General features: G+C 46.3%; 1 protein-coding gene across 11 annotated transcripts in view; it reads right to left on the bottom strand.

Moving 5' to 3' along the window:
- The window catches only part of ABLIM1 (actin binding LIM protein 1), a 179,601-nt gene that overhangs the window by 45,150 nt on the left and 108,571 nt on the right, over positions 1 to 25,880 (bottom strand). For all 11 annotated transcript variants that reach the window (XM_069979728.1, XM_069979722.1, XM_069979729.1 and 8 more), the window contains 3 exons: positions 19,753 to 19,879; positions 17,848 to 17,941; positions 1,273 to 1,360 (listed from right to left, as the gene is read on the bottom strand). In XM_069979728.1, coding sequence (XP_069835829.1) covers positions 1,273 to 1,360; positions 17,848 to 17,941; positions 19,753 to 19,879 — 309 coding nt within the window. The remainder of the gene's footprint in view (positions 1 to 1,272; positions 1,361 to 17,847; positions 17,942 to 19,752; positions 19,880 to 25,880) is intronic.

Genomic DNA, 25,880 nt, shown 5'->3' with positions numbered 1-25,880 from the left:
GCTGCTGGAGCCCCTCGGAGTCTGCAGCTCCCACCACAGCTGGGAGTCACATGTGAGCCATAAATCACAGCTGACATCAAAGTACAAATGTTCCAACTTCTCCGCTGAAGAGCGACTCTACTGCTGGATGGGACATGACCGATCCGCCCGCTATTCATCATACAGGCCGCTGCAAATATTTTAATTAAAACCTGATAAAAGTGACGCAGTACTCAGGGTGTATACGGAGAGGGCCATGGTGTCACACTGCCTCTACTACACCCCACAACACTGACGCAATTACAAGAACAGAACCATAGGCAGCAGTATTAAAGGGGATGTCCTGTATTATACTTCAGAGCCGTACTCACTATCAAACTACTTAACCCAAGTTACAGCCTGTATTATATTCTTACCAGCAGAATAGTGAGTGCAGCTCTGGAGTATAATACAGGATGTAACCCAGGATCAGTAATGTAAAGTATGTACACAGTTACCCCACCAGCAGAGTAGTGAGTGCAGCTCTGGAGTATAATACAGGATGTAACTCAGGATCAGTAATGTAATGTATGTACACAGTGACCCCACCAGCAGAGTAGTGAGTGCAGCTCTGGAGTATAATACAGGATGTAAGTCAGTAATGTCCTGTTCTTCCCTTACTGGCAGGGGGCAGGTGAGGCATTGTTCTTCGTAGCCCCCTGAATTGCCCCCACTATAGTGATGTGATACACAGTGACAGTTCCTAGATGTGGAAACTTTGTGGATAGCAGCCAAATAATATAAAGGCGGATGAATTGACGTCTTATCACCAGGACGATGGTGAAGCACAAGCCAATGTAAACGGTGAGAGTGACAGGGTCCTGCGGACAGAGAACAGAGCGCAGCACATGGGGGGGGGGGGGGGGGGGGGGCGCTGTACTCCGGGAGAGGGGGGGGGGTCACAATGTCAGGAATCACATTTCTTTCTCAGCAGAACTTTCTTTGATATATGGTAATTGTCAGATATTAAACGTTCCGGATATGAGAAGAAGTGGGGGGCACCATAGTGATCAGTGGGGCATCTGATTCACAGTGTCAGGTTGGAGCAGGTAAAGCAGTGATACATCAGTTACTTAGATACCTGGGAGCCAAATCCCCCTAGTGTCTTTCATATAGAGTATATATGTGACCCCCCCATACTGATCATCCAATATTAACCCTTTGCCCTTTGGTAAGCAGTATCCTGCCCCACCCCCGGTGCCCCCATAGTCTGCCATATTACTCCCATCTACAGACCTCTAGGAGGCGTCTTACCTTGCAGGTACATTTCCTCTCCTTCGGTGAACATCTGGTGACATCTGCTGCATCGTGCACAGCTCGGGTGGTAGTGCTTGTCCCCAGCCTGCCGAGCAAACAGAGACACAAAGCTCAGCAACCAGGCACCTGCTCCCTGCATCTACTACCTCCCAGCTCCCTGAGGAGAAACACTGAGAAACAGGGTGGGCTCAGATACAGCAACTCAACACATGAGATACAGATACAGGAGCTCAGCAGACAGTTCCACATGAAAATATTAGATACAGCATCTCAGCGGATCATATAATAACATAAGGCTAAGATACAGCATCAGACAGTATCACACATGATAGGATTGGATACAGCATCAGACAGTATCACACATGATAGGATTGGATACAGCATCAGACAGTATCACACATGATAGGATTGGATACAGCAGCCCTGCAGACAGTATTCCACATGATAGGATTGGAAACAGCAGCTCTGCAGACAGTATCCCACATGATAGGATTGGATACAGCAGCTCTGCAGACAGTATCCCACATGATAGGATTGGATACAGCATCAGACAGTATCAAACATGATAGGATTGGATACAGCATCAGACAGTATCACACATGATAGGATTGGATACAGCAGCTCTGCAGACAGTATCCCACATGATAGGATTGGATACAGCAGCTCTGCAGACAGTATCCCACATGATAGGATTGGATACAGCAGCTCTGCAGACAGTATCCCACATGATAGGATTGGATACAGCAGCTCTGCAGACAGTATCCCACATGATAGGATTGGATACAGCATCAGACAGTATCACACATGATAGGATTGGATACAGCAGCTCTGCATACAGTATCCCACATGATAGGATTGGATACAGCAGCTCTGCAGGCAGACAGTATCCCACATGATAGGATTGGATACAGCAGCTCTGCAGACAGTATCCCACATGATAGGATTGGATACAGCAGCTCTGCAGACAGTATCCCACATGATAGGATTGGATACAGCAGCTCTGCAGACAGTATCCCACATGATAGGATTGGATACAGCAGCTCTGCAGACAGTATCCCACATGACAAGCTTAGATAATGCAATTCAGTACCACACAACATGCTTATATACAGTAGTTCATCGGCTTATCTCACACGACACAATGGCTAAAGACTATCAAACAAAATAGGATTAGATACACCAGCCCAGCGGACAACATAACACATGATAGGATTAGATACAGCAGCTCTGCAGACAGTATAACACATGATAGGATTGGATACAGCAGCACTGCAGTCAGTATCACACATGATAGGATTAGATACAGCAGCTCTGCAGACAGATCACAGATGATAGGATTAGATACAACAGCTCACCACTGTAGAAAACATTAAAGATACCTCAGCCTTGCAGATTAGACATGATAGACTTAGATATTATGTACTGTATCACATGGCAGGATTAGATACAGTGGTTTAGAAGACAGTATTAAGCATGATAAGATTAGATATTCTGGTTAAAGGGGTAGTTCACCAAAATAAAATTTCTTTCAAATGAACTTGTGCCAAAAATTAATATAGATTTGTACTTTACTTCTATTCTAGTCTTCCAGTACTTATCAGCTGCTGTATGTCCTGCAGGAAGTGGTGTATTCTCTCCAGTCTGACACAGTGCTCTCCGCTGTCCATGTCAGGAATTGTCCAGAGCAGCAGCAAATCCCCATAGAAAACCTCTCCTGCTCTGGATAGTTCCTGACATGGACAGAGGTGGCAGCAGAGAGCACTGTGTCAGACTGGAGAGAATACAACACTTCCTGCAGGACATACAGCAGCTGATAACTACTGGAAGATTTTTTAATAGAAGAAAATCTCTGGCACTTTCTGACACCAGTTGATTAGAATTAAGCAGGGAGTATGACATATAATAGAGTTAAAAAAGGAAGTTCAGCAGGCAGTATCAGATACAGCAGCTAGGATACAGTATCTCACATATCTCACACAGCCATAGTCTGGGCCATCTCACTGACACCCCTGCAGGGGTATATATGTAAGAGTAAGAATAATGGGATCAGGTGACCCAGGAGCTGACACATGACCTGTGTGAAGATGAGGACGGTGACTGGATCCTGAGCACACGTGTAACCAATATCTATACTCAACCTCTTACCAATCACTGGTGGCAGATTGGATCATAACCCCCCTCATCTGCAGCGTATACACCATCCCCCGCCATCTTGGCATGCTGGGTGTTGTAGTTTTGCAGCTGCTAGAGAGGCTCAGGTTGGACATCACTGCTGTATCTCTCAGGAGTTGTCAGACTCCATGTATAATGGATGACTATCCTCTGTATATGATAACCGGGGCGTTGGGTTGGAGTCATCACGGCTGTTGGCTCTGGGGAATGCGGTGGCGATCAGTCCTGATGGGCGCACAGTATGGCGGCCACCATTCAGCATCACACACCAGACGTGTCTAATCCCCATAATAATAATAAGCCCCTACAGAGGGACCCCCAAATATCACAACTCCATCATACCATGACTACAATGTGGGGGTGAGGCAGCCGGCTGAGACCTCCAACAGCCGAGAACAGGGAAGCGGAAAGGACTTATCCTCAATTATCATAACCAGAGGGATGAAAGACAGAAAGAAGGGAGTCACTGAAGAGGACGGGAACACGGCCAACACGTCAGCAACACAGACGGAAACAGAGGAGAGCACCTCACCTAGAGCAAATAATAATAATAACCCTGTGTATACCGCAACAACTGTGCATGTACCAGCAGAATAGTGAGTGCAGCTCTGGAGCTCAGAATCAGGACAGGATCAGTAATGTAATGTATGTACACAGTGACCTCACCAGCAGAATAGTGAGTGCAGCTCTGGAGCTCAGGATCAGTAATGTAATGTATGTACACAGTGACCCCACCAGCAGAATAGTGACTGCAGCTCTGGAGTATAATACAGGATGTAACTCAGGATCAGTACAGGATCAGTAATGTAATGTATGTACACAGTGACCCCACCAGCAGAATAGTGAGTGCAGCTCTGGGGTATAATACAGGATATAACTCAGGATCAGTAATGTAATGTATGTACACAGTGACCCCACCAGCAGGATAGTGAGTGCAGCTCTGGAGTATAATACTGGATGTAACTCAGGATCAGTAATGTAATGTATACAGTGACCCCACCAGCAGAATGGTGAGTGCAGCTCTGGAGTATAATACAGGATGTACCCCTGGTATGGTTAGACAGAGAACCCACTGTGGACCAGGGACTGATGTGACATGCAGCAGCAGTGAATGGATCTGGCTTATAACCGTTCGATCTTCTGCAATGACATGATTCCGCGCAGAGGGTTTAATCATGAAGAATTATGGAAAAACATTAAGGGGCTGATTTACAGCTTCTACTTGACCAACTATAGAGTGTAAGCTCTGTGGGTCAGGACGTGACATTCTGCAGGCAGACAGGAGACAAACCAAGTGCATCTGGGAATTATTTTACAGGTCAAAGGTCGGAGGTAACGAGCTTCATTTCCTCTCATTAATCCCTGAATGTGGTGGCTAATGAGGGCGGAAGTTTTGTTTCCTATTAACTTGTTTATTCTCCAACAGGAAGATGGCGGCTACTGAAGGTGGACGCTGGTGAGACTCTGCAAGGCGCCAAGGAAACCCGTAGACTCCACCAACAGTGAATGCCTACAGAGCGCCAGATAAAAGGGAAAAGTTGTGCTCTATGCTGTAGCTTCAGAGCTGAAATCTCCCAGCATTCCTTGTTTGTGTCAACTTAATCAGGAAATTTGCATTCTGGGATGTAGGGATGTAGGGATGACCCCTTGGGTTACAGGAGCTCTTCAGCAATAATAAGGGAGGGAATGGACTCTTCCCTGGTAAATATGCAACTTTTTGACACTTTTTATTTAGATCTGGCCATTTTAGTAGGTAAGAGATGAGAGCCTTGATTTACCTTTGTGGATCATCTTTAGCATGCAGGTGTACAGGCCAGGCTCTCTCAGCCTTCCCTCTTTCCTTCATTTAACACTAGCTTAGTCCCACCCACTGGCATGACTGCCATGAAGGTAGACCATGCAGCTGCTATGGGGCCCGGATGGCAGGGGGGCCTGGGTCCTGCTTCCATGGTACAGCTCACACCAGTCCCCACCCACTCCCCTGACAGCCAAGAGCTAAGACAACACCGCCTTCTCCCCTCTGTCAGCGCATCCCCCCCAACAGCCTCTGGCTTGCACCAGTCCCCCTCCCCCCGGACTGACATACGCATACTCTATGCTCACCTGAACCACACTCACTCGTGCGTGTGGAGCCAGGAGAATGAAGTAGCAATGTGGGCTTTGTTGGGCTGGGTGATTATATGTATGTGGGGGGTAGCAGGGGCAGGTGAGCTGTCCGATGGGAGAGTTGATGCGCTGACAGAGGCTGACCGGGGAGGATGACCTACAGGTTTCATGGGACCCCATGCACGTTTTTGCTATGGGGCCGCCCCATAAATCCTAGCTACGCCCATGGTCCTGCCCACACTTTCTGTGTTTTGTCTTGATCTCTCTGTTACTAGAGACAGAAATTCCCTGACAACAGACATTGGACAGCAGACTGCTGAGAAATAAAACACAATTATTAAAACCTTAGAGCTGGTTTTCTGGGGTGTGGAAATAAAGAGACTTGCTGAAATGTTCGGAATCACATAGGAGGGAACTTGTTTCTGGATAATTGCATGACTTATAGAAAGCTTTAGAACTGGGAATGGCCAATACAGGAGTAATATTCCTACACAGGGAGGACACTATGGGTCATCATGGCAGTGGCTGGCACCCACACTCACGTCTTCGTTGTTCTTTTTCTGTATAAGTGTAAAGTGAAGCCGACAGAACCGCGGGCAGCACAAAGCGATAATAAGGATCTGATGATTCAGGATTCCTCGCTCGCCACCAAATGATGACACAGAAAAATGTAGTGAGGAGAAGACTGGCACCGCCGCTATAAATAACACGGCAAGCACTGTTATTACCGTGGCAGGAAGGCGTGAAATGAGGGGCATTAATTACAGGGAAGAGGAGAGTACACGGCAGCCGCGATTCCTGCAGCGGGATGGCAGCCCACCCGTAATAACTGTAACCAGCTGCCCCTGGAGGGGAGGGAGACCTGACCCAGCTTATACCTACAATAGGTGGCACTACAGAGCTGTTCCTCTTATTTCTGTCACTGCTTTGCACACCCATGGAGCATTGCACGGCTTAGGAGGATTCTTACACCAGCTTGGCTGTCTCTTCAAGGAGACACATTACTCTCAGACCTACTTCTACAGTGCTCATCTGTCCTGACAGCCAGCCCCCTCCGGTGCCACATATCACCCAGGATGCTCTGATTTTACCTGTACGGACACCCTCTTCACCACATCCCCTGTAACCTGAGGGCACAGACACAAGGGAGGGGGTACCTGACGTCCTGGTTTACTCTATGTCTCCGCTGCATGAGGACAGGACATAAAGTAAGGCTGACAACTCGAGCGGTTACGGAAGGTTCACACCATAATCTCCCACAGCCTAAGAGACACGTGCTGGCTCCTAGTTCCATGTCTGTACACACCATGCAACACTGCAGCCAATAAGAGTGATTGGTGTAAAAGAATTATGATTGCAGCTCCGGAGGAGTGTATATCAGTAAAGTTCTGAATGGCTGCATTACAAACACTTTATAAAGAACAGGGCAAATATAGACAGATCAGGGATCCTAAGTGCACATCTGCCTTGTAAAACTGGCTCCACTTGTATGAGACACAGGGTTCCTCCTCTCGGGGAACCTATAGATTATATGCATATGCTGGGACTTTATCCGTCACCAGCTCCAGGCTACAGACGAGCCTCACTGCAACAATGCAGCGACATCACAGCGGCAAGAACCACCCTGAATCAGCAGAACAACGTGAAACATCCCAACACAGAAACACGTGTCCACCCTAATATGTCACAACCCAACACACCCCAAACATGTCAGCTCCGCCAAGAACACAACAGCACCACACAGGCTGGGTGACAACTATAACCGATGTCCTTAGCTTCTATAGCACTGAAAAACACATCAACCTAGTTATACAATGTTACATCCCCTGGCGGCCATGTTGCTTGTCACCCAGCTTTCCCAGGAACAGATAGAAGTAACAAAGAGCAGGATTAAAGTGGTAACTCAATGATTTGTAACTATTGGTTAAAGGGGTACTCCAGCGAAAATCTTTTTCTTTCAAATCATTTGGTTTTATAGATTGATATAGATTTGTAATTTATTTTATTCATGAGTCTCCAGTCTTCCCATACTAAGCAGCTGCTGTATGTCATGCAGTAAGTGGTGTATTCTCTCCAATCTGACACAGTGCCACCTCTGTCCGTGTCAGGAACTGTCCAGAGCAGCAGCAAATCCCTATAGAAAACCTCTCCTGCTCTGGACAGTTCCTGACATGGACAGAGGTGACAGCAGAGAGCACTGTGTCAGACAGAGAAGAGAATACACCACTGCCTGCAGGACATACAGCAGCTGATAAGTACGTGAAGCCTGAAGATTTTAAAATAGAAGTAAATTATACATCTTTATAACTTTTTGAAACCAGTTGATCTGAAAAAATAAATAAATAAATAAATAAAATTTCGCCGAAGTACCCCTTTAAGAGAAGAAAGGATCCTTCCAAAACAAAAATACAAAACATTGAATTAAAGAATTAATATTGGGAAAAATGCCTAAAACCTTGTGCAATGATAAAGAATTTAATAAACAGGATGCTCAAAGAATGAGACCTGCAACCGACTGGTGGACACGGCATCTCATCCACTCCTTCCGATATTTACATGAAATGTCACATAGTAATAAAATGCCAGGAATGGTAAGTAATCCTATAGAGACCTGATCATCACATAACATGTTCTCCGAGGGAGCAGGTGCCTTCATTATATCCAATACCACCGAGACTTAGAACTTAACTTGCCATATGAATGACAAACACCATCATCTCCATCTCCAGTATCTATAGGTCTAATAACAGCAAAAAAGTATGGAAAAGATACATTTATAATAGTGTTAAGTGAACCTGTCAAAATGTCCAGGTAAAGCAACACTATCTGAACCCAAACGCTCAGTATTTGATTGATTTGTTGGATGCTCCCTATATACAAGAATTTAACTACTATAATACTGCTCCTATATACAAGAATATAACTACTATAATACTGCTCCTATATACAAGAATATACCTACTATAATACTGCCTACTATATACAGGAATATAACTACTATAATACTGCTCCTATATACAGGAATATAACTACTATAATACTGCTACTATATACAGGAATATAACTACTATAATACTGCTCCTATATACAGGAATATAACTACTATAATACTGCTCCCTATATACAAGAATATAACTACTATAATACTGCTCCTATATACAAGAATATAACTACTATAATACTGCTCCTATATACAGGAATATAACTACTATAATACTGCCCCCTATATACAAGAATTTAACTACTATAATACTGCTCCTATATACAAGAATATAACTACTATAATACTGCTCCTATATACAAGAATATACCTACTAAAATACTGCCTACTATATACAGGAATATAACTACTATAATACTGCTCCTATATACAGGAATATAACTACTATAATACTGCTACTATATACAGGAATATAACTACTATAATACTGCTCCTATATACAGGAATATAACTACTATAATACTGCTCCCTATATACAAGAATATAACTACTATAATACTGCTCCTATATACAAGAATATAACTACTATAATACTGCTCCTATATACAGGAATATAACTACTATAATACTGCTCCTATATACAAGAATATAACTACTATAATACTGCTCTTATACAGGGATATAACTACTATAATACTACTCTCTATATACAAGAATATAACTACTATAATACTGCTCCTATATACAAGAATATATCTACTATAATACTGCTCCTATATACAGGAATATAACTACTATAATACTGCTCCTATATACAAGAATATAACTACTATAATACTGCCCCCTATATACAGGAATATAACTACTATAATACTGCTCCTATATACAGGAATATAACTACTATAATACTGCTCCTATATACAGGAATATAACTACTATAATACTGCTCCTATATACAGGGATATAACTACTATAATAGTCCCTCCAAATGCAGATGTAGCAGAGCTGATGCTTTACATTTCATAATTGAATCTGTTAACATCTACTAGATTATCTGTACTCAGAGAGATATCACTGTGTTATCTGTGCTGTTACATAGGACTGCAGGTGACACCTATTATATTATCTGTACTCAGAGATATCACTGTGTTATCTGTGCTGTTACATAGGACTGCAGGTGACATCTACTAGATTATCTGTACTCAGAGATATCACTGTGTTATCTGTGGTGTTACATAGGACTTCAGGTGACATCTACTACATTATCTGTACTCAGAGATATCACTGTGTTATCTGTGCTGTTACATAGGACTGCAGATGACATCTACTAGATTATCTGTACTCAGAGATATCACTGTGTTATCTGTGGTGTTACATAGGACTGCAGGTGACCTCTTCTCTCTCTGTACAGCAGGGTCCCTGTGCACACACCACACTTACCTGCAGCTGATGACCTGTTCCTCTCCGTCCTTCCTCAGGTTGGGGGGTCCCGGCTTCTTTGCTCTTTAACAGTTCCCAGCAGTGGAGAATGTTCGGGGGTCGGGGGCAGAGCCGCTCTCCATCCCCCGGTTATTACATAACTTTGTCCCTCACAGTCAGAGGGAAATTACACAGAGCTGCAGATCTGTCGCCTGACAAAACAGAAAACAGGCGAGGAGCAGCAGGGAGGGGCGGTGGAGAATGTTCTCCAGGACTGCGAAAGCGTTCCAGCATTGCCTGGGACAGAGGAGGAGGAGGAGGAGGAGGAGAAGCTTCAGGTGAATCCTGACACAGCACCAGCTGCTCCCCCATCAATCCCTAATGGTGTAAATCCCCCCAACCTATATCATAGAGGTCCTCACCTACACGGAGAATCCCTTTGTAGAGGCTGGGGGGTCCAACTTTTTTTTTCTTTTAAATCAACTGGTGTCAGAAAGTTATACAGATTTGTTATTTACTACTATTAAAAAGTCCTTAGTCTTCCAGTACTTATCAGCTGCGGTATGTCCTGCAGGAAGTGGTGTATTCTTTCCAGTCTGACACAGTGCTCTCTGCTGCCACCTCTGTCCATGTCAGGAACTGTCCAGAACAGCAGCAAATCCCCATAGAAAACACCTCCTGCTCTGGACAGTTCCTGACATGGACAGAGGTGGCAGCAGATAGCACTGTGTCAGACTGGAGAGAATACACCACTTCCTGCAGGACATACAGCAGCTGATAAGTATTAGAAGATTTAAGATTTTTTTTTTTAATATAACTAATTTAAAAAACTTAACTTTCTGACACCAGTTGTACTGCTTTATAGGGTCTAGCCTGAAGTCTGAATGAGTTTAAGGGTTTCAATTGCTGCTGTGAATACATTTATGGTTTGGTCTGGGGTCTGAATAAGTTAGGGGGTCTGAATTAAATGTTAGGAACTTAATGGGAAAAAGTCACGCCCCTCATCTTACACCTGCCGGGCATAATTCTCCAACACTGGAGGCTGTGGTTAGGCTTTCCAAAAATAAACTTTAATCCCCATACCTGTTATGTAGTCATAGGGGTGGAGCCTGAGCCACTTGCTTGATACCCTGAATGTTGGGAACTGCTAAGCCCAGCACTCAGGCAGCCAAGCAAGGGTGAGAGGCTGGTAGGAGGGCAGAGACAGCGTGACTGCATATTGCTGTGGCTCCGCCCCCTTGCCTACTTACTGGGTGCCGGGATTGGGTACTGTTCGCTATGCCTGGCAGTAACAGGGTACCGGGGAGGGTTTACCCATGGTGAGGTGGTGAGCAATGTCGTGGAGTCTGATCAGCGGTCTGGATGGGTTTTTGGATCTGAAGTCGTTAGTGGGTCAGGTCTGGAGTCTGAATAAGCACAGGGGTCTGGTCTAGGGGTCCAGATGAGTTTAAATAAATGTTGGGGTCTAGATAGGATTAGGGGTCTGTTTAGAGGTCTTCTCTAGGGTATGACGTAAATGTAGGTGTCTGGGGTCTGAATGAGTTTAGGGGTCCTGTCTGGAGTCTGGTCTGAAGGATTTAATGTCTGATTTAATGTCGGGGTCCGCTCTGGGTTTCCCACAAGCTGATATGAAAAAATCTTGGTATAAAAAGTGTCACAAAGTTTCTGCAATATCTTTCCTGATACAGAGGTGAAGCCTCCTATGCCATAGATGTTGGGGTATTCTGATGGGGGGGGGGGTGTACAGTCATGGACCCCCAGATCATTGGTCGGAGAGTCCTGCAGGGGGAAATCCATCATGTGGTGGAGTCTGGGAAGTCTATGAAGAGGAGGTCGGGGGAGTATGAAGCAAAGAAACAGATGGCTCCTCTATGCTGTGCTCCATCCTCCCCTTCCTCCCATTTATCATCACTGACTTCTATGGCAGCGACATCACTTCATCTACAAGTACAAATCCCACAAGAATGATCAATACCCCAGGAAGTGAGGACTGACGCTATGCAAGCCCTGAAGAACCCCCCAGGAAGTCTCCATTGCTTCCTCATTGCCTCTGGAGATGATTATACAGGAGCGATACTCCTCTCCTCCCCCAACACCTGACATAGGAACTGACAACACAGCATCCAAACAGACAGAGACCCCAGACCTGCTGAGCGACAATGCCCTATAAAAAGAGATGAATGCTTCCCCCGAGCTTTGGATGCCCAGGCATGATGGGAGTTGTAGTTTTGCAACAGCCGGAGGACCCTCCTGTAGTTATGATGATTGATCACCAGGGGGCGATACTCCATGGGACATGTAGGCAAAAAACATGGCGGTGTTCACTCAAGACGATCAAACAAATTAATATAAAAAGTAAACCTTAATCTTCCCATCTTACCATCATTAGCTTGAAGGGATTCATGTCTGGAGGAAGCGCGGAGGTGACTGACAGCTGCCCGGGCTACATGAGAATGGCGCTGGCCTCCACCTGCCGGCTTTCTGGCTGATTAATCTCGGCATTATTTAGAGTCCTCGTAAATTACCGCACATCTGGTCAATGCTCTATAAATACTCTGGGCAGTAAAAGTCGCTTATTACAGGTTGGCTTCTGTACCGGTGCCACACCCACAACACGATATACCACAGCGAGTCATCCTCCGCCCCGAGCAACATTGTATCCAGAACATGTTATAACGCAAGATTCCCATGGGACCGCCCCTCTAAGAGCAGGAGGGGCAACTGAGATTACAGACAGAGTCTACGATTATGATGTATCGTACCCCAGAGCCCCTGCCCCCCTCTATCCACAACAGGAACCCCAATACATTACATCCCACCTCCCCCAGAAGCCCCATAGATCACAGCTCCCCCTGTGCCAGGAGCCCCCACAGTTCACAGCTTCACTTCCAACCCATCTTCCCCCACAATCCACCATAGATCACAGTTTCATCTCCACCCCATCTTCCCCCATAGATCACAGCTTCATCTCCACCCCATCTTACCCCATGAGCCCCCATAGATCACAGTTTCATCTCCACCCCATCTTACCCCATGAGCCCCCATAGATCACAGTTTCATCTCCACCCCATCTTACCCCATAGATCACAGTTTCATCTCCAACCCATCTTACCCCATAGATCACAGCTTCATCTCCACCCCATCTTCCCCCATAGATCACAGCTTCATCTCCACCCCATCTTCCCCAGGAGCCCCCATTTATCTCAAGGGGCCTGTGTGTCTGCTCATCCTGAGCCTCCTGGTTTCTGAACATAAATGCCATAAGAGAGAATCCTTGTTCATTTCCTAATACAGTGATACCTTGGTATAAGAGTAACTTGGATTGAGAGCGTTTTGCAAGAAGAGCTCACAGTTTTTGAAAATAGTAACTTGGTGTAAGAGCATTGCTTTGGTGTAAGAGCTCCCTGTACTGGGTGGGAGGGGAGTGGAGGAGGGGCATGGTCTGCATAGTGTGGTCTACAGCACTGTACTCTGACCCAGGAAGTCTCCCTCACCTTCCAAATCATAGCAGATCCACTTCAGGCTGGGGCTTACATCAGGGGACAGGACTGTGGAGGTAATCCCTCCATAGCTGTAACCCCTCTCTCCCCGGACAGAGAGTGCTGCATGTATGCGCCCACATCTGCCCTGCTCATTCCTTCATGCTCCCTGCAGTCTCTGTCAGCCCTTGTGTGCCCCATCCTCTCCATTACTGCTGTAATGTGCCTGCACTCACACTCAGCTATACACACTGTTGCTATAATGTGCCTGCACTCACACTCAGCTATACACACTGCTGCTATAATGTGCCGGCACTTACACTCAGCTATACACACTGCTGTATATAAAGTTTCAGTCACTGTCCTCCAGCACAGCTCTGTGATTCTCACTTCCTGATTGGTCCATGCTGAACACACCCCCTTCCCCACTGCTGTCCTCTGGCAGCAGCCCTGCTTCTCTATTCCAGCATGTTGTACTACGCTACTGCATTATGGGGATCTCTATCCTGTATCTACAAACTTCTGCTGTGTTATCAGGTTTATGCACTTACCATACATTATAGTTTACTTGCTGATTGCTATACTGTACAGTAACTTATAATATCCCATATTCAGCAGTTTCTAAATCTTTGTTTCATTTGTTTTACATGTTATTCAGAATAAAAAAATCATTATATTTGGGGTGTGGAGCCAATTGTCTGCAGATCAGTGATTTCTTATGGGAAAGTTTGCACCATTGTGCATCTTTATAGGGGTCCAACTTTACACAAAATAGTTCTGCCGACCTGCAGTCACCTCCAGGGGGAGCTCTAGAGTTTACAGAAGACAGACATATGGCTGTATGACTCTACACGTGTATTACACACCAGAGCTCACCATCCAGCGTGCCCTGCTTGCTCAGTGTCTGCACAGCTCTGGATCGGCTACAGTAATTATTACATTCGGCCGCGCATAACTTTAAAGTTTAATCATGTAATTGTCCTGTAGTTTAATTAGCAAAACTGAAATAAAACAATGGAAAACGCCCAAAATAATAACCACCGTCCGGCTGTGATGTAAACAATTAACCCTTCACAGGCCGGAGCCATAGTAATCAGACTGAGGTCACGGCTGCAGCCACCAGGTGAGTCCGGCTAAACAAGGATATCCATGATGGCTCCATATGTGTGTGTGTGTATATATATATATATATATATATATATATATATATCCTGTCCTCAGCCCCTCCCCCTCATACACCACAATACGATGTAACAACCACATGTAAACACTGGGATCTGCCAGTGGGAAATCTCCCATAGAGAACAAGCAGGAAATGGCTGATTCTCAACTATTTCTAGTCTGTGTTCTGCAGGGGTTCCAGGGAAGGGGCCCGGACTGACGTCACCATGGAAACAGAGGAATGGGGGGGGGGGTAAGTACACATATAGGAATTAGATCTGCGAGCAGCTGTGGATCTGACGGCGAAGAAGAGTCTGGGAAAACCTGTGCAATGCTCTGCAGGAAATGTCGTCCTTGATAATAATGTAACTAAAAAAGTTACTACTACTAATGAAAATGTCAAAACTCGTCATAGTCTCCAATATTTCTGATATTTATAGTATTTTAGCTCTCATAAGATAAGTGGAGATATATTATCCTCTCTCTGTTCCCTCCAGAGACCTCTCCCTTAGATCTCAGCCATCTTGGGTGGTGATATAGTGCAGAATAAAGGGTACAGATACTGGAGTTTCATTACATTAAAGGGGTACTCCGGCGAAAAAGCTTTCAAAGCAATTGGTGTCGGAAAATTATATAGATTTGTCTTCCAGTACTTATCAGCTGCTGGATGTCCTGCAGGAAGTGGTGTATTCTCTCCAGTCTGACACAGTGATCTCTGCTGCCACCTCTGTCCATGTCAGGAACTGTCCAGAGCAGCAGCAAATCCCCATAGAAATCCTCTCCTGCTCTGGACAGTTCATGACATGGACAGAGATGGCAGCAGAGAGCACTGTGTCAGACTGGAGAGAATACACCACTTCATGCAGGACAAACAGCAGCTGATAAGTACTTGAAGAATGGAGATTTTTACACAGAACTAAATTACAAATCTATATAACTTGACACCAGTTGATTTGAAAGAAAAAGATTTTAACTGGAGTACCCCTTTAATGATGATAGTGATGCCACTAGTGTTATTGAGCTCCCTCCATGGTGCAGACATATTCTGGGCTCTCTGCCAGCAGTACTCACACAGGACTTCATTTGCCTTTCTTCTGTGGACAATCACAGCACAACGTCACATACTCTTCTCTGCTAAAATACAGTGCTGGGCTGAACAACTGTACACTGTACAGGTGATGATTTACACCGGGCACTACTATAGATGTCATGCAGGAAAAGGTTACTGATGCTCTAGATTTCTAAGATGCTATATAAGCAGAATGTTAAATAAACAAAACTGCACACAGCAAGGAAGATGATACATCACAAAAGCAGCCATAGTCTAAGCAGTGACCCCCAGCTGCTGCTGTAGATTGATAGATAGATAGATAGATAGATAGATAGATAGATAGATAGATAGATAGATAGATAGATAGATAGATAGATACATAGATAGATAGGATAGTCAACCAGCAAGTTATTCTTACTTCAGATGATAAGTTTATGCTGCCACCAAGTGGTCAATAACTAAAAGTGCAGGTATAAAATAAATTCTTTCATTCGATGCCCAGTTAATAACTGCATGTAAGTTCTTTCAAATATTTGGCGACTTATTATTAAAACAATTCCTGAAATTCCCCGCTACTTACATGTCATTCCATGCTTCTAAAAGTCCTGTTGTATCATAGTAGAATGAGCAGATTTCAAGTGTAGTCTGATCGTCTGTTATTGGACCTGCACCTACCAGCGTCTCTGCTCCGAGCAGGACGACAACACACTGTATACATTATATATGTACATTGTATATGTATGTATATATGTACATACACACATTTTTCCTTCACTGCCATCCAACTCACCCAAAACCATCTCGGCATACCATTTTGCTGGTACTGTATATATGTATATATAACGGCAGTAATAATCCACATGCTGCATCATGTGATCACTATAATATGCAATAATGGGACATATAGCGGAGCCAAGAAATACAATCCATACAGAAACTGCAGGGGAAACAGTGTAATTTCACACGTACACAAGTTGTACTCTGCTTCCCCTGCTGGTGACAAATGGGTAGTACACTCTCTGTATACAAAAGATGTGAATATTGCACAACGTTTCATGTTTTGCCGCAGTTGCAAAACATAGTACATCTTAGATCCAGCTGCCGCCCTGCCATATAAATCAGCCAGGAAGTAGCTGAAATCCCCACAGCGGCCAAACAACACTGCGGATCATCCCGCAAACCTCAGAATGAGAAGATAGAGGGGGGTAAGATAGTCCACACAGCACAACATGAAACACAAACCGCACACTGAAACCAGGGAAGGCGTGTTCTAAAACTTTCTAGCAGACAATGGTTTTCAGTAAGAGATTTCAAGATCTCTGCTTGCTGTCAGTAAACTGAGACTAAGTATTAGAAGTCTACAGGCATTATGCCTCCATTCCTATGCACTGACAGCAAGCAAAGGTCTAAAAATGATGAGAATCTGAAATAGAAAACATTTCTCTTCTGCCACAGCAGCCAATCACAGCCTGACTTATACAGTGGTACCTTGGTTTAAGAGTAACTTGGTTTAAGAGCTCCCCTTTTTTAAAAATTGTGACTTGGTTTAAGAGCATTGCTTTGGTTTAAGAGCTCACTGTGCTGGGTGGGAGGGGGAGTGGGGGAGGGGCATGGTCTGCACAGCAGGGTCTACAGCACTGTACTATGACCCAGGAAGTCTCCCTCACCTTCCAAATCATAGCAGATCCACTTCAGGCTGGGGCTTACATCAGGGGACAGGACTGTGGGGGTAATGTCTCCATAGATGTAACCCCTCTCTCCCCAGACAGAGATGCTGCATGTATGTGCCCACATCTGTACTGCTCATTCTTTATGCTCCTCATTATGCTCCCTGCAGTCTCTGTCAGCCCTTGTGTTTCCCATCCTCTCCATTACTGTACAGTAACTTATAATATCACAGATTCTGCTGTTTCTGAATATTTGTTTCATCTGTTTTACATGTTATTCACAATAATAAATCATTATTTTTGGGGTGTGGAACCAATTGTCTGCATTTCTATGATTTCTTATGGGAGAATTTGCTTTGGTATAAGAGTGGATTTGGATTACAAGCACCGTCCCGAAACGAATTATGCTCGTAATCCAAGGCACCACTGTACTTTACATTCTGCGCTCTGATTGGTTACATAAATCTGTCAGAAAGTCTCTTAGAAAGTTATCAAACATTTCGCTAATGAATGAAGCGTCATGTCCATGAGAGCGGTCACCGGCCCACCGCATCACATTACATTACCATCACTTACCTCCAGCACCTTCCCTGTGATGAACTGGTGACAGGCTTCACACTTCACCCCGAACAACACCTGGTAATCCTTCTCACAGTACGGGGAGCCGTCCCTGCCAGAAACACAATGTTATAGGAGATTACACAGTGATGTCATCTAGGGGGAGGGGCTGTTACTACCTCTCTATACACATGATATACAGGGGCAGGGCTGTGACTACCTACTCTATCCACAGTATATAAAAGAGGCAGGGCTGTGACTACCTACTCTTTACACAGTATATACAGTGGGAGGGGCTGTGACTACCTCTCTATCCACAGTATATACAGGGGGCGGGGCTGTGACTACCTCTCTATCCACAGTATATACAGGGGGCGGGGCTGTGACTACCTACTCTTTACACAGTATATACAGTGGGACGGGGCTGTGACTACCTCTCTATACACAGAATATACAGGGGGCGGGGCTGTGACTACCTCTCTATCCACAGTATATACAGGGGGCGGGGCTGTGACTACCTCTCTATACACATGACATACAGGGGACGGGGCTGTGACTACCTCTCTATACACAGGATATACAGGGGGCGGGGCTGTGACTACCTCTCTATACACATGATATACAGGGGGTGGGGCTGTGACTACCTCTCTATACCCATGATATACAGGGGGTGGGGCTGTGACTACCTCTCTATCCACAGTATATACAGGGGGCGGGGCTGTGACTACCTCTCTATCCACAGTATATACAGGGGGCGGGGCTGTGACTACCTCTCTATACACATGATATACAGGGGACGGGGCTGTGACTACCTCTCTATACACAGGATATACAGGGGGCGGGGCTGTGACTACCTCTCTATATACATGATATACAGGGGGAGGGGCTGTGACAACCTCTCTATACACAGGATATACAGGGGGCGGGGATGTGACCACCTCTCTATACACATGATATACACGGGGCGGGGATGTGACTACCTCTCTATATACATGATATACAGGGGGAGGGGCTGTGACTACCTCTCTATACACATGATATACAGGGGGCGGGGATGTGACTACCTCTCTATCCACAGTATATACAGGGGGCGGGGCTGTGACTACCTCTCTATACACATAATATACAGGGAGCGGGGCTGTGATTACCTACTCTTTACACAGTATATACAGGGAGCGGGGCTGTGACTACCTACTCTTTACACAGTATATACAGTGGGAGGGGCTGTGACTACCTCTCTATCCACAGTATATACAGGGGGCGGGGCTGTGACTACCTCTCTATCCACAGTATATACAGGGGGCGGGGCTGTGACTACCTCTCTATACACATGACATACAGGGGACGGGGCTGTGACTACCTCTCTATACACAGGATATACAGGGGGCAGGGCTGTGACTACCTCTCTATATACATGATATACAGGGGGAGGGGCTGTGACTACCTCTCTATACACAGGATATACAGGGGGCGGGGATGTGACCACCTCTCTATACACATGATATACAGGGGGCGGGGATGTGACTACCTCTCTATATACATGATATACAGGGGGAGGGGCTGTGACTACCTCTCTATACACATGATATACAGGGGGCGGGGCTGTGACTACCTCTCTATATACATGATATACAGGGGGTGGGGCTGTGACTACCTCTCTATACACATGATATACAGGGGGCGGGGATATGACTACCTCTCTATACACATGATATACAGGGGGCGGGGCTGTGACTACCTCTCTATATACATGATATACAGGGGGTGGGGCTGTGACTACCTCTCTATACACTTGATACATAGGGGGTGGGGCTGTGACTCCCTCTCTATACCCATAATATACAGGCAGTAATAGATGATTAGCCATGGGTTGATGGGTGGAGTCATCCCTGCCCATCACATTATAATGCTATAATTTCTTACTTGCTGATATATTCTCCGGTCAGGACTTTGCCACAGGATTTGCACTTGAAACATCCTAGATGCCACTGCTTGTCCAGGGCCAGTAGTGCTTGTCCATTCTTAATGTCTCTGCCGCAGCCTGAGCAGCCTGCAAAACAAAGATGAAACAAAATGATCACATCTGACGTCAACAGCAAAAAACAGCAGAGCAAGCGCAACAAACAGCAACACTGCAGTGAAGGAGCCAAAATATTACACAGATCTGCCCAGTAAATGGTATCGCTGTATCAAAGGATCCAACACGAAATCCTGCTTGTTGTAGTAACAGAACCTGTCCATTAGATGGCAGTGCTGTCTCAAAGGATCCAACACTAAATCCTGTGTGTTGTAGTAACAGAACCTGTCCATTAGATGGCAGTGCTGCATCAAAGACCACCACAAAATCCTGTGTGTTGTAGTAACAGCACCTGTTCACTAGATGGCAGTGCTGTCTCAAAGGATCCAACACAAAATCCTGCTTGTTGTAGTAACAGAACCTGTCCATTAGATGGCAGTGCTGCATCAAAGACTCCACCACAAAATCCTGTGTTTTGTAGTAACAAAACCTGTCCGTTAGATGGCAGTGCTGCATCAAAGACTCCACCACAAAATCCTGCTTGTTGTAGTAACAGAACCTGTCCATTAGATGGCAGTGCTGCATCAAAGACTCCACCACAAAATCCTGTGTGTTGTAGTAACAGAACCTGTCCATTAGATGGCAGTGCTGCATCAAAGACTCCACCACAAAATCCTGTGTGTTGTAGTAACAGCACCTGTTCATTAGATAGCAGTGCTGTCTCAAAGGATCCAACACAAAATCCTCTGTGTTGTAGTAACAAAACCCGTACACTAGATGGCAGCGCTGCAGCACATAATAGATCTTGCTCTGTGCTGCACACACAGATGCGGCAGGGATGACAGCCTCAGTATCTGCTGCAATCAATGTAAATAGTAAAACAGTTTGTAGATATCTGAGAAAATCTCCGATCCCTCTGACATATCGCTGTAGAACCACATAGACCTGTCATTCAGGGGTCTGGAAAAGCTGGGTGACAGCTCTGAAGAGTTATATTGATTGGCATCAGATGCCCCCTTAACTCCCTCATTATCTGCCACTGTTAACCCCTTAACTCCTGGCACTCCTCTTAGGGGTTTGAGGTATTGGCCCCACAATCCCCCCCATTCCCGATATAGATAGATATCTTCATGGCACAGACAATGAGAAAATGTTATTCTGATCCAAAGAGCTGACAATCTCATAAACTCAGGCATGATCAGATAAAACATACTCTCTTCCAGAAACAGCGCCCCCCCTTATCCTTAGTTTGTATCTGGTATTGCAGTTCAGATATATTGAAGTGAGCTGAGTTTCTAATACCACACACAACCTGAGGGCAAGGGTGGCGTTGTTATAGGAAAAAAGCAACTCTGTTTTTTCAAATCCCGAACAGGGGTACTCGGACGAAAATCTTTTCTTTCAAATCAACTGGTTTTAAAAAGGATTTGTAATAATAATAATAATAATAATAATAATAATTTTTATTTGTATAGCCCCAACAGATTCCGCAGCACTTTACAATTTTGGGGGTACGTACATAGACGAAAATAGACATTACAGAGATATACATATAATTATCCATCCATGAGGAGTGAGGGTAATTTTCTTCTGTTTAAAAATCTCCAGTCTTCCAGTACTTATCAGCTGCTGTATGTTCTGCAGGAAGTGGTGTATTCTCTCCAGTCTGACACAGTGCTCTCTGCTGCCACCTCTGTCTATGTCAGGAACTGTCCAGAGCAGTAGCAAATCCCCATAGAAAACCTCTCCTGCTCTGGACAGTTCCTGACATGGACAGAGGTGGCAGCAGAGAGCACTGTGTCAGACTGGAGAGAATACACCACTTCCTGCAGGACATACAGCAGCTGATAAGAATGGGAAGATTTAAGATTTTTTTTAATATAAGTAATTTAAAAAACTTTCTGACACCAGTTGTACTGCGTGAATTATAAATTTAGTGAATTATAAACTTTCTGACATCAGCTGATTTGAAAGAAAAAGTTTTTCACTGGAGTACCCCTTTAATCTCCCCAGCCCCACTGTATAATCAGTAATAGTGGCCTAATGGACTGATCATTAAGTATTTTGTGGTCATTCTGTGACTATTTCTGTGCTGACTCCTGACAAGTCGCTGACTGGAGCTGCGATTTCCCAGCGGGCGGGCATGGTGAGACGATCTGCTGTGACACTTTCCCTCTGTGTCTGACTCTGTCACATTGCGTTTGACACGAGACGTCCGGCTGCGGTCTGCGTCCGTCATTGCTACTCCAGGAACCTCGCTGGGGGCCCCATCTATCAGAGGCCGCAGTCTAATGAAGGGGTCACTGTGCTGCCGGAGGGGCTGTCATCACCAGAGATCGTATAACCCCCTCTGCTACCAGTCAGGAGCCTGGGAAAGCTGGGTGACAACCAATATGGCGGCTGCTCCTACACTGCTCTTCATCTGGCTCTTCTAGTGGCAGCAGAGAGCACTGTGTCACACTGCAGAGAATACACCACTTCCTGCAGGACATACAGCAGCTAATAACTACTGGAAGACTGGACATTTTTAAATAGAAGTAAATTACAAATCTATATAACTTTCTGACACGAGAAGAAAAAACAAAGATTTTTGCCAGAGTTCCCCTTTAAGCCAGGAATAAACTACATATTCCACAATATACTGCTACAGAGTACAGAGGAATCTCAGCTAATAGAGAGCACAGTACTGATGATTCTTGGCGGCAGCCGGCTGAATTACAAATGCAGCTCTGAAAGTGACTGGAGCACAAGAAGTGATGTAATGACTACAGCTCTAGATGTAATGTGTGATTGTGTGATGTGTGTGAATACTAGGCGTGATGTTAGCAGAATATAATATAACTGGAGATTGTGTGAACACATGACATGATGGGAAACAACTGCAACTTAAGTTGTGACTTATATAACAGAATAGTGAGTGCAGCTCTGGAGGTGACTGGGGGATAAGACATGATGTAACAGCAGAATAGTGAGTGCAGCTCTGGAGGTGACGGGGGGATAAGACATGATGTAACAGCAGAATAGTGATTGCAGATCTGGAGGTGACTGGAGTATAAGACTTGATGTAACAGCTGAATAGTGAGTGCAGCTCTGGAGGTGACTGGGGTATAAGACATGATGTAACAGCAGAATAGTGAGTGCAGCTCTGGAGGTGGCTGCAGTGTGAGCCATGATGTAACAGCAGAATAATGAGTGCAGCTCTGGAGGCGGCTGCAGTGTGAGTCATGATGTAACAGCAGAATAATGAGTGCAGCTCTGGAGGTGACGGGGGGATAAGACATGATGTAACAGCAGAATAGTGAGTGCAGCTCTGGAGGTGACGGGGGGATAAGACATGATGTAACAGCTCAATAGTGATTGCAGATCTGGAGGTGACTGGAGTATAAGACTTGATGTAACAGCTGAATAGTGAGTGCAGCTCTGGAGGTGACTGGGGTATAAGACATGATGTAACAGCAGAATAGTGAGTGCAGCTCTGGAGGCGGCTGCAGTGTAAGCCATGACGTAACAGCAGAATAATGAGTGCAGCTCTGGAGGCGGCTGCAGTGTAAGCCATGATGTAATACTAGATTAGGATATGGTTAATTGAGTTCCCCAGTTACAGCTGTGTATATGGAAGTCTGTACTGTGAAATGTTAGACGTGTACTTCCCCTTTAAGGCTAGGCTGATATTTGGAGACGGCAGCTCTGTGCTAATTTGACAGCAAGTTAACATGAAGCTGGAGTGCAGATCAGACAGGGCGTTCGGCTCTGCTACGCTGCACTGTGCGTGGCTGCTGTCCGATGACAGATGGTGAGGCTGGTCCTTGTATGCTCCTGGAGAGGCATGCCCACAGAACTCATTGGATGTGTCTACAATGAGGGGACAGGCAGGAGCTCCACAATGGAGGGAAAGCAGGTAGTGTCAGGGCCTTGTGACGCCTAGATTCCTTAAAGGGACAGGACGTGAGAGTGGTTAACCCTTTAAAAGCTAGGGAATGGAGGGTATGCCCTCCAGGGGTGTTTTGTTTGTGTTGGGAGATAATGTGTTTTGCAAAAAAGAATCTTGATTAAAAAAAAAAAAACCTTTAAAAGCGAGACCTCTACCCACAGAGATGGTGAAGCTAGAGACTAACGTCCTTGCCACTTGTTCTGTCAGATCCTTCTATTGAGTGTCAGCACATATACAGAGTGGAGCCTCTAGAGGTGACTTAAAGGGATTCTACAAACAAGTTTACTATTTCAGAAATATGATTATTATGGCAGACCAGAAAGAAAGTGTAAATCTTGGGAACTAGAGGAGCACCAGGCAGCAGACAAGGGGAGGAGCACCAGGTATCAGACAAGGAGAGGAGCACCAGGCAGCAGACAAGGGGAGGAGCACCAGGCAGCAGACAAGGGGAGGAGCACCAGGCAGCAGACAAGGGGAGGAGCACCAGGCAGCAGACAAGGGGAGGAGCACCAGGCAGCAGACAAGGGGCGGAGCACCAGGCAGCAGACAAGGGGAGGAGCACCAGGCAGCAGACAAGGGGAGGAGCACCAGGCAGCAGACAAGGAGAGGAGCACCAGGTATCAGACAAGGAGAGGAGCACCAGGCAGCAGACAAGGGGAGGAGCACCAGGCAGCAGACAAGGGGAGGAGCACCAGGCAGCAGACAAGGAGAGGAGCACCAGGTATCAGACAAGGAGAGGAGCACCAGGCAGCAGACAAGGGGAGGAGCACCAGGCAGCAGACAAGGGGAGGAGCACCAGGCAGCAGACTAGGGGAGGAGCACCAGGCAGCAGACAAGGGGAGGAGCACCAAGCAGCAGACAAGGGGAGGAGCACCAGGCAGCAGACAAGGGGAGGAGCACCAGGCAGCAGACAAGGGGAGAAACACCAGGCAGCAAACAAGGAGAGGAGCGCCAGGCAGCAGACAAGGGGAGGAGCACCAGGTATCAGACAAGGAGAGGAGCACCAGGCAGCAGACAAGAGGAGGAGCACCAGGCAGCAGACAAGGGGAGGAGCACCAGGCAGCAGACAAGGGGAGGAGCACCAGGCAGCAGGCAATAGGAGGAGCACCAGGCAGCAGACAAGGAGAGGAGCACCAGGCAGCAGACAAGGAGAGGAGCACCAGGCAGCAGACAAGGAGAGGAGCACCAGGCAGCAGACAAGGAGAGGAGCACCAGGCAGCAGACAAGGAGAGGAGCACCAGGCAGCAGACAAGGAGAGGAGCACAAGGCAGCAGACAAGGACAGGAGCACCAGGCAGCAGACAAGGACAGGAGCACTAGGCAGCAGACAAGGAGAGGAGCACCAGGCAGCAGACAAGGGGAGGAGCACCAAGCAGCAGACAAGGGGAGGAGCACCAGGTATCAGACAAGGGGAGGAGCACCAGGCAGCAGACAAGGAGAGGAGCACCAGGCAGCAGACAAGGAGAGGAGCACCAGGCAGCAGACAAGGGGAGAAGCCTCAGGTATCAGACAAGGACAGGAGCACCAGGCAGCAGACAAGGACAGGAGCACCAGGCAGCAGACAAGGAGAGGAGCACCAGGCAGCAGAAAACAGGAGGAGCACCAGGCAGCAGACAAGGGGAGGAGCACCAGGCAGCAGACAATAGGAGGAGCACCAGGCAGCAGACAAGGAGAGGAGCACCAGGCAGCAGACAAGGAGAGGAGCACCAGGCAGCAGACAAGAAGAGGACCACCATGCAGCAGACAAGGGAAGGAGCACCAGGTATCAGACAAGGAGAGGAGCACCAGGCAGCAGACAAGGGGAGGAGCACCAGGCAGCAGACAAGGGGAGGAGCACCAGGCAGCAGACAAGGGGAGAAGCCCCAAGAATCAGACAATGAGAGGAGCACCAGGCAGCAGACAAGGAGAGGAGCACCAGGCAGCAGACAAGCAGAGGAGCACCAGGCAGCAGACAAGGGGAGAAGCCTCAGGTATCAGACAAGGACAGGAGCACCAGGCAGCAGACAAGGAGAGGAGCACCAGGCAGCAGACAAGGTGAGGAGCACCAGGCAGCAGACAAGGTGAGGAGCACCAGGCAGCAGACAAGGTGAGGAGCACCAGGCAG

Source organism: Dendropsophus ebraccatus, chromosome 8, assembly GCF_027789765.1.
Source record: "Dendropsophus ebraccatus isolate aDenEbr1 chromosome 8, aDenEbr1.pat, whole genome shotgun sequence".
In the NCBI taxonomy this organism is placed as follows: domain Eukaryota; kingdom Metazoa; phylum Chordata; class Amphibia; order Anura; family Hylidae; genus Dendropsophus; species Dendropsophus ebraccatus.
This window is presented reverse-complemented; position numbering and strand designations above follow the sequence as displayed.